We start from the raw sequence: 13857 nt of genomic DNA, 5'->3' as shown, positions 1-13857 counted from the left end.
CACTCTATTAAGGAAATAAAACTGCAAACAAACACAAACTATTTTACTATAGTTCGTTTTCCCTTGTTATAGAATCACCATAGAACAGCTTGGATTTGAAGGGACCTTGAAGATCATCTAATTCCAATCCCCCTACTACGGGCAGGAACACCTTCCACTAGACCAGGTTGCTCAAAGCCCCATCCAAACTGGCCTTGAAAGTATAAAAAAACCCTTATACTAATAAGGGAAATTATCACAACTGTGAGCACTGGGAATAACCTGCTTTTGGATTTTAGAAAATACCTGTAATTATCAACTTCACTGAAGAACCATCCGTTTTAAAGACTGTATCAGCTCCTATTCAGCGAGCACTATATTTAAAATGTCAAATACTGTACTGTATCAACTGTGAAAGACTGACTACCTCCCAGCAACTAAGCCTACACATTGTTCTAGTTACAATGTGTTTATTACTGTATAGTATAAGTTACTTTGAATAAATGCTTTTCTGTTCACGAAATATGAACTATAAAAATTTTGTTGCACAATCATCTGTTTCATATATTACAGTTTCTAAGTTGCTTACAGTTATATGTACATAAAGTGCTATTGAATATTTAATCTATAAATATGAGACTATAAAGAAATGAATTTGTTATTTTTGACAAACCCAATACAGAATTTCAACAACCTTGGCTCTATACTGAATTTTATATGTTTATTTTTCCTACTAATATCAAGCATCTACAGCTTTGAAAACTATGCTAACAGCTCTTCTAGTTTAATTTCATTTCACACTAATTTGTTGAATAAGGTAGTATTTATAGTATATGTAAGGAGCCACAAAGTTTCATTAACTCAGTATTATGCCATTAACTTTGTACTTTCTCAGCAAAATATCAAATGTAGCTACATTTTATATTTCTGAAATCCAAGAAATAAAGCTTACACACAACCATAATGGTGATTTGCAGAACTGGCAGAGAGTCTTGGTTTGTGTTTCATCCAAGACTATCTATTAACAAGCAGGCGCAACGGATGAAAAGCAAATGCTCACTGCTGTGGCTCACCAAGGTCTGTTTTTTTCTTGGCTGCATGTGGTGCAAATTGTCCTTTGCTGAGTTAAGTATTGCTACATTGGATTATTTGTGGTAGATATTGCAGTTCATACTGTGAGATGAGGAAGAGGATTGCTATAATTAAAAGGCTTCCGAGACCCCACCTCCCACTTTTTGTCATCTGCACAAGGAGAATAAAGATATATAATAAATGTGTGAATGATTAAGGAATTGGAACATCTGACATACAAAGAAAGGCTGAAGGGAGCTGGGATTATTCAGCCTTAAGAAGAGAAGGTTTGAAGAGATCTTATAAATGTGCATTTGTAGTGGGGGGTAAGGTGGGCAGGGAGTAGGCACCAGGGAGCCAGACTCTTCTCAGTGGTGTGTAAGAGCCCAGGATAGTATGACAAAGTTTCTTTTCAGATGGACTCAATTCACTTCAGCCTTGGATAGTCGACTCAACTCCAACAAGGTCTTCTTGTAAGTCTATTTCTGCATTCACGCAGTGCTCTCTAAGGTATCAAAAGATGCAATGGAGACTGCAACATTTCCATGAGAAACAAGAGCAGATAAAAAAGTCTTTCAAATCACCTAATAAGCTACATAAAACAAAACAAACAAAAACCAGACTTCTACAGGTGCTCTGAAGATATATATGCCATAGCTGAAGATACAGAAGCAGCAGTAGCAAAGATTTTTGGAACCCCAGAAACTAAAACACGAGGCAAGGGCTCCACAAGTCTCTTGAGAGGAAACAGAAGAATGAAATAGCTCCCATCTCCTGAGCATATTGCTTGGAAGACCTTATTCAATCCAATGCAGTCTTACTCCAACGTTTCTGTAAGTTTCAGCCATTCAGTAGATAATTATTAACAGCCAAGAAGCCATCAGAGATATGACTCATAAATACTGCACACACCTTGCCATTTAGAAAAACAGGTAATTCATTTTGCTGGAACAACAGCAGGAAAAGAGGGGGTGCCGAGCACTCATTGGAACTCTCAACCTCAAAGGAAAACAGTAAAATCCACCAGCTTTGAAAGTATAACACACAACTTAGTAAGGTTCTTTACCTCCTTCCTTATTCCATAACTTAACATAGCTAAAAATGCAGCTTTCAGAGGCCCCTCATTAAATTTCATTATTGACATAAAAATTATTTTTTGAAGATGGATGAAGCTGATTTTTTTCCTATAAAACAGGCTTTCTTCTCTTTTCAGGCAAAAACTCTTTACCCATTCTCTCAACATTCCAATTCCTGCAATTAAACAGATGCAGTTAATGTCCTTTAGCAAAGATGCTGAATCCCCAAGTCCATTCTCCAGACCCCTGGGAGGCTCATTCTCCCTGCATTCTCATATCTGCTAGTTGATGTTTGCTCCCATTATGAAGATCCTATGCAACTGGAGCTGATATAGCTCTGTAGGTCCATTCTGACGTGTGTGTCCTATTGGAAGGAGCAGGCAGCTTTCCTGTTCTGCCAGCTATAGAAACATACATTCGACTTTAAGCAGGAATGCACCCCTGATTTCAAATCTCTTTTTCCCCTTTTTTTTTTTAATTAAAGGTTTTTAACACTAACAGTGACATAGGAAGATTTTTTGCTCCCAATTAAATCAAGAAATATTTTTTTATGCAGTGAGCTACATTAAATATTGCTGAAAAAACTCTGACTGGTCAGGCATGAGAATACAAAACAGCTTGGCTTCAGTTGGTTCATTTCTAGCTTGAGTGTGTATTTTATGGCTACTATTCTATATTTAATGAAAGCATATTTTATTGTTTTCTGTAACTCTGTAGTAAGAGTCCGTTGCAACAGGTTTGTATGGGATTCTTTCTCATCAAAGGATAGGTTTTCAAATTCATGTTTGTGTTTATAAATATTCAAACTATTTTCTTTTTATGAAACAAAATTTAAAAATCTCAAACCTGCTACAGTGACTCTTAAAGCAGGCAATCAAAATTCAATAAAAGTTGGAAAATTTCATGTAATTTAGTATTTATCACAGAATATGAAGACTTAAAAAGCAAAAAAAGAAGTGAGATCACATAAAACTGATTACAATGCCTCATTGGTTTTGAAGAATCTGCTGAAAGAATGAGTATTTCCATCCTCCTGTCTACACTGTCCCAGTACTACAAAAGCCATGAGGTAACAAAAAGCATGATATGAATAACAACTTCACTTGTTAGTGAATATTTTGCCCTATCTCACTTTCAGCTAATTCCAAAACTTAATACTTATTCTGCATAGTTAAAGAAGGCTTTCAACTCTTAAACAAAAGGGCAGTGAAAGAAACATCATTTTGCAAAGACAGATGCCAAGCATTTGTAAGCTGCTGAACAGCATTAGCAGTACTCGCATTTGTACAAGCTTTCAGTGAATTGTTATGTTGGAATGATTTCAGTGATGCAACCCAATTTTAAAGGAAAGCAGGGTAGTCACATTATAGGGTTGTGTTAAAATAAATAAATTGACATTGCTGGTATAAACCTCAGTAACACCAAAACTACTTACTTATTTACCAAAGGTTAATATTTTCCATCTATGTCAAAAGTACAAAAAAAGCTAAACTGTAAAAATTACTGGAATGCAATTTTAGCAGACAATCAGTAGGTTGATCAGAAGTCAAGGTGCTTCTCTACTGGAAACAAAAGGTAATCTTTCTCTTAGATATTAATGTCATTAACAATCCTCTTAAATTGGAAGTTAGGAAATTACAGTTCAAACAGCTGAAATCCATCTCAATCCTATAGTTGAAGCGGATGTTTCTATCATTAAGGAAATAATATGTGACTCTCCACAAATAAAATATTTTTTAATTGTTCATTATCTTCATGTTGATGACCATATATTGGATACTGTATCATTACAGTACATCTATGCCAAGCTCTTGCAAGACAGATGTGGAAGGTAGGTCATCAAATTCAAAACTGATGTTTCAAAAGATCTGCTGCCTCTGATTATAAAAGCAAGTTCTAAATTTGATTCAGACTTAAAGAAAGCTTAAAGGTTCTGTCCATGCAAGAATTAGTAAAACTCTACAATGGGTATTCCCATAAAAACAAATGGTAATTAATGATCAAATTTCACTAAAAAATAAATGGAACTTCATCAGCATGAACACACACTACTACAGTGACCCTCTGGCCACCAGGCACATTGAATATATAATGAGGTAGCTACAATGATACTGTTCTGTGTAAAGTGCAGTAAAACACCATACACTAATGGAAGAGCAACACAAATTAATCTGAAATAGATTTACTGAGACAGGCTAAAATAAAAAATGGAAAAGGTGCAGAACCAAGTAATGAACAGGTAAGACTAAGAGGTTGATTCAAAATAGCTTAGATAGCTTATTAAGTTAACATTCAGTTAATACGGTGCACAGCATTTATCAGAAAAGATTCAGTTTTGGTACTAACCCAATCACAGGTTTCATCTCACTTTGACTAAATTCAAAACAGTGCAAAATGGGAACAAACACTTTGGTAGGAATTCAGAGACGATTATGCAGGTTTCAGGTGTTAGTTTTTGTTTGGGTTTTTTTAAGGATGCAATATAGACAGTTATTCATATATTTAAGATGTATGAGTGAAGACATTGAAAAGCATTAACATGAAAGAAAAAACTGCACCACAGCCTCTTAGACCTCAGCCTCATCAATGTTATGAGCCATGGCCCCAAGTTCTACCCCTATGAGTACTCATCTGAAAGCAGGGAGGGGAGAAATAAGGAGCGTAGAGAGAAAGGTTAGTGTATAACCCAGTACACAGCTAAACACTTAGTCTTGTAAAACACATGGATTAAATGGGGAATCAGGTCACAATTTTGTAAAAATAGCATCCTGATAGAGAAAGGTACTAACCCTTTGCTTGATGCAAAGGGATAAAACACAGGTAGGGTCTCAGGAGGGACTAGGGGAAAAGGTGGTGGATTGCAGGTGTTTTTTCAATACCAGTCTCACAACTTTATTACTTCAGTGTGACAAAAATAAAAAAACCTCTAAGTATTCACCTCCCTTATAATCCATGAACTGAATCCTGTAAAGACAAGTGAGAAGTAAAGTTAAGTAAGATGTAAAGCTAAGAAGAAAATAGCTATTCAGAGTTAAGCATTAAGGAACATTCAGTTACATGCTCAACAAGACAGATTTTTTAAAGTTATCGCCTATAGAAATGTATCAACCCCTCATAACAGAACTCCAGCAGATTCCAAGCCACCTGCTGAGATACCATTAGTGCTTTACGACTGATACAAAGATTGAAAAAGCTTCTCAGCCATAAGCACTTATTGCCAAAGATTAGATTAAAAAACCCCCAAAAAATCAGTTATACTAAAATAATTAAATGAACATTCAGTCATCCAAGGATTTTCTGTAACCAAAACTAAGTTTTCCACAGAAGCATTAAATGATGACAACAGCTATGGTACTCTAAAGTAGCTGCCCATGGAATGTTATGACAAACTCTCACATTAGATACTCTCTTTTCATCTGGCTCTGGTAGCTTGTACAGTAATGTCCAAACACAGATTAGCTGGATAGATGAGCAGGGACCAAAGGACCAGTGGGACAGACAGTAACTTGGACAAGGACTGCCACCTTCAGTTAAGAATTACCTAAACAAAAAGCAAACAAACAAAACCCCCAAAAGATCCAAACTTCAAAGATTCCCCAAAATCCACTTTTTTGATTAGTACCATCTACCAGCAGAGAATTATACTCAAAATGAGAAGGCTTTCACCAAGAAAATGCAGTAAGATTCTCAAGCCTGCAAAGCTAGTTCCACAAGAAAAACAGAAGTCATATGATGGAGGCTACAGCTCAGGAGGCCCACACTTTCTCAGACTACAACTGCATCCAATGAACAAAAGTGTTTCTTCCTCCCCACATAAAAGCAGAACTGTGCTATGGGACAGTGCAGCAACCAAACTGTAAATGGATTCAAAGAACTCAAATACCAAAGTCAACTACAGCTTAAGAAGACCCTCAACCAACCTCTGAAAAAAAGAAGTACCAAAGGAAAAAAAAATAAAAACCATCTTTCTTCCACAGGCCTCCCTTTACATTTTTCCTTATGCCCAGTACTACAGAAAGCCTGTAGATCTCTCACATAATTCAACCCATTTGCTCTGAAGCTGCAAACGCCACTCCTACGAGTAGACAATGTGACAGAGCACTAAAAAATGGCTTACCTCTTGTGATGGGTGACTAACACTGAAGTAGGATGGAACAGCCAAGAAAACGAGAAGAGCTAGGCAGAAGCGTGGGCTGCAGTCAACAAGAACAGAAAAAGACTTTTTGAACTAAGCCTGGTGTTTGACCTACTTCGTACAAGCACTCTCTAGCCTGACAAAACATACATAAAAGCTTTCCAGATTGCACAAGGAGAACCCTGGTCAGCTACACCTGTATCAGACTGAAATCTGTTCAAATCTGCATCACATAATCTGTTCAAGACGCTCAGGCAAAATGAGCAGCATGTTTCAGCACCAGTCACAACTTTTTAGTATCATTCAGCTTCCTGTTCACCTTGCTTATTGTGCACTGCCATAGAATCAGCACTACAAAACCCAAAATTAAAAATGCTAGGAAATTCAAACTGGAACAGAGAAAGGTTCCTAAAAGCTAAGAAACAATGCAACTCACACAGTTGTGTTTGATCAAAGATGGCCAAACAAGAGTCAGTTAAAACATACACAGAAGAAAAAATTCCCAAGACCACCAAAATACTGGAAAAGCAAAGAATTGAGAAAGCAAGTCAGTAAAATAATGGAAGGAAAGACCAGTCAAGGTGTATTCAAGAAAACATATTAAAATCATGTGTGGGAACCCTGCACTAGGAAATCAGATAAACAAAAGTAGACAAAGTAAAATACAGATAGACTGACCCACTTCCACTTTAATATCACATTTTCTGGAGCACATGGGGTAGAATTTTATTTTAAACATCAGTCACGGCAACAAGCACATCTACCATGCAATAACAACATCCTTGACAGCACCCTAAGAAAACTAATAGAGCTGTTCAAAGGGGAAAGGTCTCCTCATCAATGGAAGCACAGAACTGGTGTCAAAATACCCCAAAGAGAAATCCCTCAGAGCAATTAGAGGATTACACTGTTTTTAAGGAAAGCCCTTTCCAGTTTGGTGCTTTGCAGTACACAAGGGTCAGTGAACACACATCTCAGAGAGAGCATGCTGAGCCTGGGAATTCATATTAAACCCACGGACCAAAACCAAAATAAGCACCATCACAGGAGAATGCATGTGATACAGCGAGGCAGAAATGTAAAAAGAATACAATATTCTACAAAATCATTCTAAAAAAACATTCAGCTCATAGATTCTTAAGATCTTCTGACCTTCACAGTACTAACACCAGCAGGTCTTTCCAAGGATAACTGAGTCCTTCATAGGCATTGGCATACAAAAGGTTGAACCCTCTCTTCATTATGTCTTTCGCTATAATGTTAAACAATGAAAAATAACACAAGTAATACTAGATATTCTACAAAGTGATACTCCATTAAACAAGTTCACCAGTTTAACAGAACTTTGTACACAGCAAGTTCTGAGGAAACACTAAGAGAAGTATCAAGAGAAACAACCAATCTCACAACAATGAAGGCATGCCAAAGAACAAATACTGTCTGAGCTGAAAGTGCACTGTTAAAATTTGGAAAAGCTGAAAATCCAACAAGATATTAGACCAGAAAGATTTTCAGCACTGCAAAAAATACACTTCCTCACCTCACAGATACAATAAATCACTATGTCTATCATTATCAGAAGGCACTACATGATTAAGTCCAAATGCAGTAATAGAGATCACAGTGTGTGGCCACCAAAACAAACATTCAAAGATAAAAAACTTTTCAAGAGAAACCCTAAAAGCACAATTTAACAGGAAAGAAGAGTGACGACCTCCATGACAAGGGCACAGCAAATCAAAGTTTTGTCTCGGACATTTACTGCTGCTTCCACGCAGATTCAGAAAGAATGAACAGACTTATTTAAGCTTTACACAAAAGACAGCAATAATCTCAGATAACAAAATTTAAAAAGTATCTCCATCTTTAACTTATGATTCTCTCTGATAATAAAACATCTCAGCTATGCAGAATTCTTATACTAAAAAGCTATTACCAAAAGGCTTATAGCAACCTAATACGGCATAGTATAGGTTATATTTCTCTCAGAAAATTAACATATCAACTGATGTATCAAAACAAGATCACCTCTTTAGCACTGTTCAGTCAGTATCACATTTGCATCAAAAGTCATTCAGGAGTAGTACAGGTAAAGACTGAAGAAAACAAAACAACAAAAATACCAGACTAAATAGTTCTCTCTACCCCCAGCCACCCCCTGAAAAATGCTAAAATAGCAAACTGCACTTTATTTCAAGTTGCTACTGAAATCCTTAATACAGAATCAGACAATGTTTAGTAGTTTAGGCATATGCCATCAGCTTTACTTTGTATCTGCCATATCCCCTGTTTGTTTCACATGTGAGTAAATTAAGTTTAAAATATAAAAAAATAATTTTGAAACATTTACTGCCTTGAGAAAAAAAAATTACAGACACAATATAATCTCTCTCTGCTTTGTGAATACTGACTGTTGTATATTAGAGTCCATCTGTTAAGTAATGACTGATCCAGGATGCATCGCTGCTGCAGCAGACTCACAAGCAGTTTCACATTCATATATGTCTCCCAGTGCTGAGAGAACTGTTTAAACACTCTTGTGTTTATTTTAAAATATAAACATTGTTTTCAGAAACAGGAACTAATTAGCAGGTCTGTCTTATATGCAAGCAATGGATGTCCTCCACACAGATACCAAAACATACTCTTAACCTCTCCACCAAAGACAAGCCAATGTTAATCCAGTTGCTGGTGCACTAACAACCAGAATTAAAATGAGCTTAAATATCAGTAAGAATGAAAGAAGAAAGAAAACCAGAAAAGGATTAAACATCTTTGTATCTGTCATGATCTACACAAAGCCAGTTAATAAAATAACTGCATGTCATCCACTTATTTTGAGTGCTACTTTTAAAGAAATGGGTAATAAACCGATGAAGTTATGATGACTTGTACCACACTTGTACAAAGAACAAAAATAAAATTTACAAGTCACATTTCAAGCTGTCAAACAGCTTGTAGAGAGGAATGGGAAATATACCAGATTACTGTTTTGACATATTCATAAAACTATCAGTTTTAACCCTGTGTGTTCAGATAAGCCATAAATATTAAAATGATCTGACCAAATTACGTCCTCCCCTGCATGCTGCAGCTTTTCCACTCAGTCTGTGCTAGGTCAAATGCAAATAACTGTCAAACAGAAGAATACATCTTTTTAAAGTGTTTGAAACAAAATATATTCTTTACATGACTTTGTATAAAATGATTGGAGGTTAGAAGCATTAAACTCATTTGAAACAAAGGCAGTTTCAATTAATTGCCATTCAGTTTTGAGCAGTCATTTTTCTATCCTATTCTATGTGCAAAATTTGAGGGTATTTCATTGACTGAACTGCTTCAAAAGCTTTGCTGCAGCAAATCTCGCATTCAGGAACAGCACCAAATTGCACATAATTGAAAGTGATTCATTTTTAGATGCACTCGCTTGGCTTCTGTGGATTCCTCAGGCTTTGGTGTAGGTAGCGCAAAAACATTAAGTCATACAGTCCTGCAGTAACTCTTTCACTCCATGAAGTGAGCAGCTGACTAAGGAGGTACATTTTAGCATTTTCTCCTTGTTTCGGCTATTTACCCCTGTACAATAGTATTTTGCAACACACAGACCTTCGACCAAAGTAGCAACAGCACTTACTTTGCAGACAAGAATGCGTTTGGAAAGCATGGCAGCTTATTAAGACATAGGCAACCCAATACAATACTGCAATACAACTAACTCTTTATTACAGATATTAAGCATATTAAATCCTTGCAAAAATCTCCCTCCTCCCCTTTCCTCCACAAAAAATACTCAACTAGCTCTGATCTAACAGGGTTAAACCCTTCACATGTTTCAGCCACCAAGAAAAGATACCAGCTCAGGCTGGGTTTTTTTAACGTTTTTCAATTAAAACCAGATACTACATTTATGCCACTCCTCTTCCCAAGAGGAAGCTACTAGGTTAAAGGGCAGTGTCCATAACACGAATTTGCGAATTACTTAATCTCCTTATTTTTCTCACTGTAAATTGCACACACTACATTCTGCAGGAGGCGGCCGGGACGAGGCACTGGGAAGGGGAAGTGGCCTGTCTGTACTAGGCAGGGTCCTGCGTGGAGTTTAGGGAGCGCTGAGGGGGCTTCTGTCACACGCACGACGAGGAGATGAGCAGGTCGCGGCATTAACGAGGAGAGAGAGGCACGAGAGGAGTTTGGGAAGGAAGGATGGTTGGAGAAGGGCCGTACGTGTAGGAGGGACACGGGGGCTGGGAGGATGCAGGTCCCTGTCGGGTGGTACAGGGGCGGAGGGGCGCGGGAGCAGCCTCGGGCGGAGGTGGGCTGCGCGGGCCGGTGCCCGCCGGGGCGTCACCGGGGCGGGGTGCCCGGCCGCTTACCAGGTTCAGCACCGTCTCCACGATGTCCCGGTTGCTGACCTCCCCAACCTGGATGAGTCCGATGAGAACGGCGAATTTCATCCGGATATTGCGGATCGGCACCGACGGGTTAATCATCCCCGCGGGGAGCACCACGGACCCGGAGCCCGACGCCCTCAGCTCCCCCATCGCCGCGACGCTGCTGCCGCTGCCGCCTCCGCCGCCGCCTCCACCACCACCGGCCCCGACGGAGATCAGTCCCGCGGGCTGCGGGTCCGGCCCCGACACCGGCTTCTCGCTCGCCATTTACCCCCCGCCGTTACCGGCACCTGCCGCCGCCGCCTCCCCGCCCGGCCGGGCCGAGCCGCGCATCCACCGCAGTCGCACCCGGCGGGGCCGCAGGGAGCCGGCCCGAGGCGCAGGCACTGTCCCAGGAGCCGCTCCCCCGCTCCGCTATAATGAGGGATTATTATGGGCGCCGATGCCCCGTTAGCCGAGGGCTGCCCGGCCGGGGCCGCCTCCCCGCCGCGAGGCCGGGGACGCGGGCGGCGCCGAGCGCGGTGCGGCCCGGGGGGGGCGAGCGGCGCTCGGGGCGGACGGCGACGCGAGCGATGCCGCTGCCGCTGTTGTTGTGGAGCCGAACCCGCCGCCGCTCACGCCGCCATGTTGCCGCCCCCTGCCTGCGGTAGCCGCTAGGGCGCCTGCGCCGAGCCCGTCGGGGGAGTGGCCGGGCCGGGCCCCCCCAGCCGGCCGGGGCACAGGTGAGCAGGTGCGCGAGGCCGCCGCGCCGCCGCCTCCAGCCCGGGCGCCGCGGGCCGCCGCCCTCCCGCTCGGGGAGATCTCGCAAGGCCGCCCGAAGGGACCGGGTGGAGCGCCCCGTGCGCCCGCCCGGCCGCGCCCCGCCGCCCCAGGGCGCCCCGTGCGGGAGGGGCGGGTGGTGCCGGTGGTGCCGGTGGTGCCGGTGGTGCCGGTGGTGCCGGTGGTGCCGGTGGTGCCGCTGCACCGCCGGGGCCGCAGGTGACGGGGAGGTGCCGCCTCCTGGCCGCCCCCGGGGCCCCGCGGGTCACGGCCCTGCGCTGCCCTCGACCGGTCGGGCAGAGCCGTGCGGCGCCCCTCGGGCCGCTCCCGCACCTTCCGGCCTGTGTGCTGTCTGCCTTGCCTTTTTCGCCCGGGCCCCACGCTGTGTGTGAGGAAAGTGACCGTGCACTGGAACAAATTGCCCGGGGAGGTTGCGGAGTCTCCCTCACTAGAGATACTCAAGTGTCTCTATACAGTCCTGTGCAATGTGGTCTAGGATGGCCTTGCTTGAGCAGTGAGGTTGGACCACCGTGGTCCCTTCCAACCTGACACATTCTGTGATTCTGTGAAAGTGTTAGGGTAGGGACCTTTTGGGTGGGTTTCCTTAGCAGCTCCAGTCTTAGAAAGTGGTGAGGTTGGAGTGAGGGTGTCAGGGAGTGTGCCTTGCTCCTGAGCTGGGGTCCCATTTGGCATGGGGAGGGACAGCAGAAACCTTGGGGTTTCAGCCAGTCTGAGAACTCATGTGTTGCTTGTTCAAGGAAAGGGATATATTCCCAGAGTTCTTGTTAATCTTCTTGCTTAGTGCTGGTCTTACATGCAGCGATGTCCAGTCAACAGCAGTTTTACCAAGCCCCTTGGTTGCAGCAATGCTCATGGCAATGAGCATTTTTGTCAAGCCTCTCCAGTACTAGAGAAACATAAGTTCATCTGATGCTTTGAGGGTACTCAAATTATTTTAATAGTTGTTGTATGTGTTGAATAAAGTTGTATATATTTGTTCTAGGTGTGCTGGGGTTAATCCATACCTGTCAAAAAAGATGTTCTTGGCTTCATAGTGACTCTCATCACAGAGTTTAATTTTGCAACAAAGCTTGCCCCCTGGTCGTAGAATACCGTTCATCCTGACTCTCTGTAGCCCCAGACTTGGGGTTTTGGCTGAATAGCTGGTCCTCCTTATATCCATCTTTAGGTAATAAACTGCATAAACACGATGAATCAGCAGAACTGGATCAGTAAATCCTCCTAGATTACAGCAGCTGCTGTAAGCTCCACCAAAAGAAAGAGAATACCTCAGCTCTGTAGTAAGATGCATTTGCTCTATGTACTTGGAGATACAGTATGATACGTTTACTTTTTGGCAAAGTTCATAAGTGCTTGTTAGTTTGTATAACCTGGATACATAGACATGACTAAAACAGTGGCTAGCTGTGAAACACAGAGCCAACATTATTTCAGAAAGCTTCAAAAGATGGGAAGAAAACCCAAAAGGTCATTCATGGGAGATAAAAAAGCACAAAGTTTTCTTGGAAGAAATTCCTTTACAATTTGCACCAACCACAAGCAGTCATGTATGATTCGCAGTAAAGGTGTACTTTAATTTTTTATATTCATGGAGGTGCCAAAGGTTCTATTCTCACCAGCCCCATAGCAGAATTAGCAAAGCTGAATACACACTCACTTAGCTGCTCTCAGGAATACATGACCTCTTTTGCAAAACCGAAACCTAAGCCTAGAATTCTGTAACAGTCTCTAAAAATTGTAACACCTTTAGGAGCTAACCCACGACAGTCAGTTCTCTTCATTATTCTCACATCTACATCTATATGGTGAGACATGTTGCTACAAATAGTATTGTTGGTTGAAAGCTTCATGTAGGCTGGTGGGTTGACTGGTTTCTTGTTCTGATTCATCTCTTGGTTACTGCCTGTCCTTGGCAAATGGGTAGGAGGCTAAATTATAATTGCTTTTCTACTGGTAAGTATATTAAATTGGATTTCTGTTGACTTACTGACTTTCACAAATCCCGAAATAACTTTGAAGCTTTGAGATCCATTGTTAAATTTGCCTAAAATTTGTCAGTGACTTGTTCATCCTTGTGGTGGAACAGATGAACTAATAGCACATAACCACACAAATGTTCTTTCTCTCGAAAAGCAGGATAACAAAATATGGTTTAATATGGTTTATTTTCCATTCCACACTTCATGCTACTATTCATGGAAGATTCCATCATTTGCCCATGTCCCCAACTGCTGTAGTAATTCCTGACTACAGCTGTTCCTTATACAACTATCAGTGCATTCCTCCACATTGAGTTTCTGATAAAGCTGCAGTCCTGAGTTTCTTCAAAAGTGTATTAGTCAAATCCTTTATTATATAATACCCAGTTTGAACTAGTTAACATTTCCACTGCTGAAATCATATAATATAGTATATGTAGTATTAG

General features: G+C 41.4%; 1 protein-coding gene across 4 annotated transcripts in view; it reads right to left on the bottom strand.

The window, feature by feature from the left end:
* NBEA (neurobeachin) overlaps window positions 1–10919 on the bottom strand; it is a gene marked incomplete at its 5' end in the record, with an annotated part of 466147 nt that extends 455228 nt beyond the window's left edge. For all 4 annotated transcript variants that reach the window (XM_082279412.1, XM_082279411.1, XM_082279414.1 and 1 more), the window contains one exon: window positions 10635–10919. In XM_082279412.1, coding sequence (XP_082135538.1) covers window positions 10635–10919 — 285 coding nt within the window. The remainder of the gene's footprint in view (window positions 1–10634) is intronic.
* Between the last annotated feature and the right edge of the window lie 2938 nt (window positions 10920–13857).

Source organism: Coloeus monedula, assembly GCF_965178545.1.
Source record: "Coloeus monedula genome assembly, chromosome: 3".
Taxonomy (NCBI): Eukaryota; Metazoa; Chordata; class Aves; order Passeriformes; family Corvidae; genus Coloeus; species Coloeus monedula.
The sequence above is the reverse complement of the archived record's forward strand: the minus strand, read 5'-3'. Positions and strand labels throughout refer to the sequence as shown.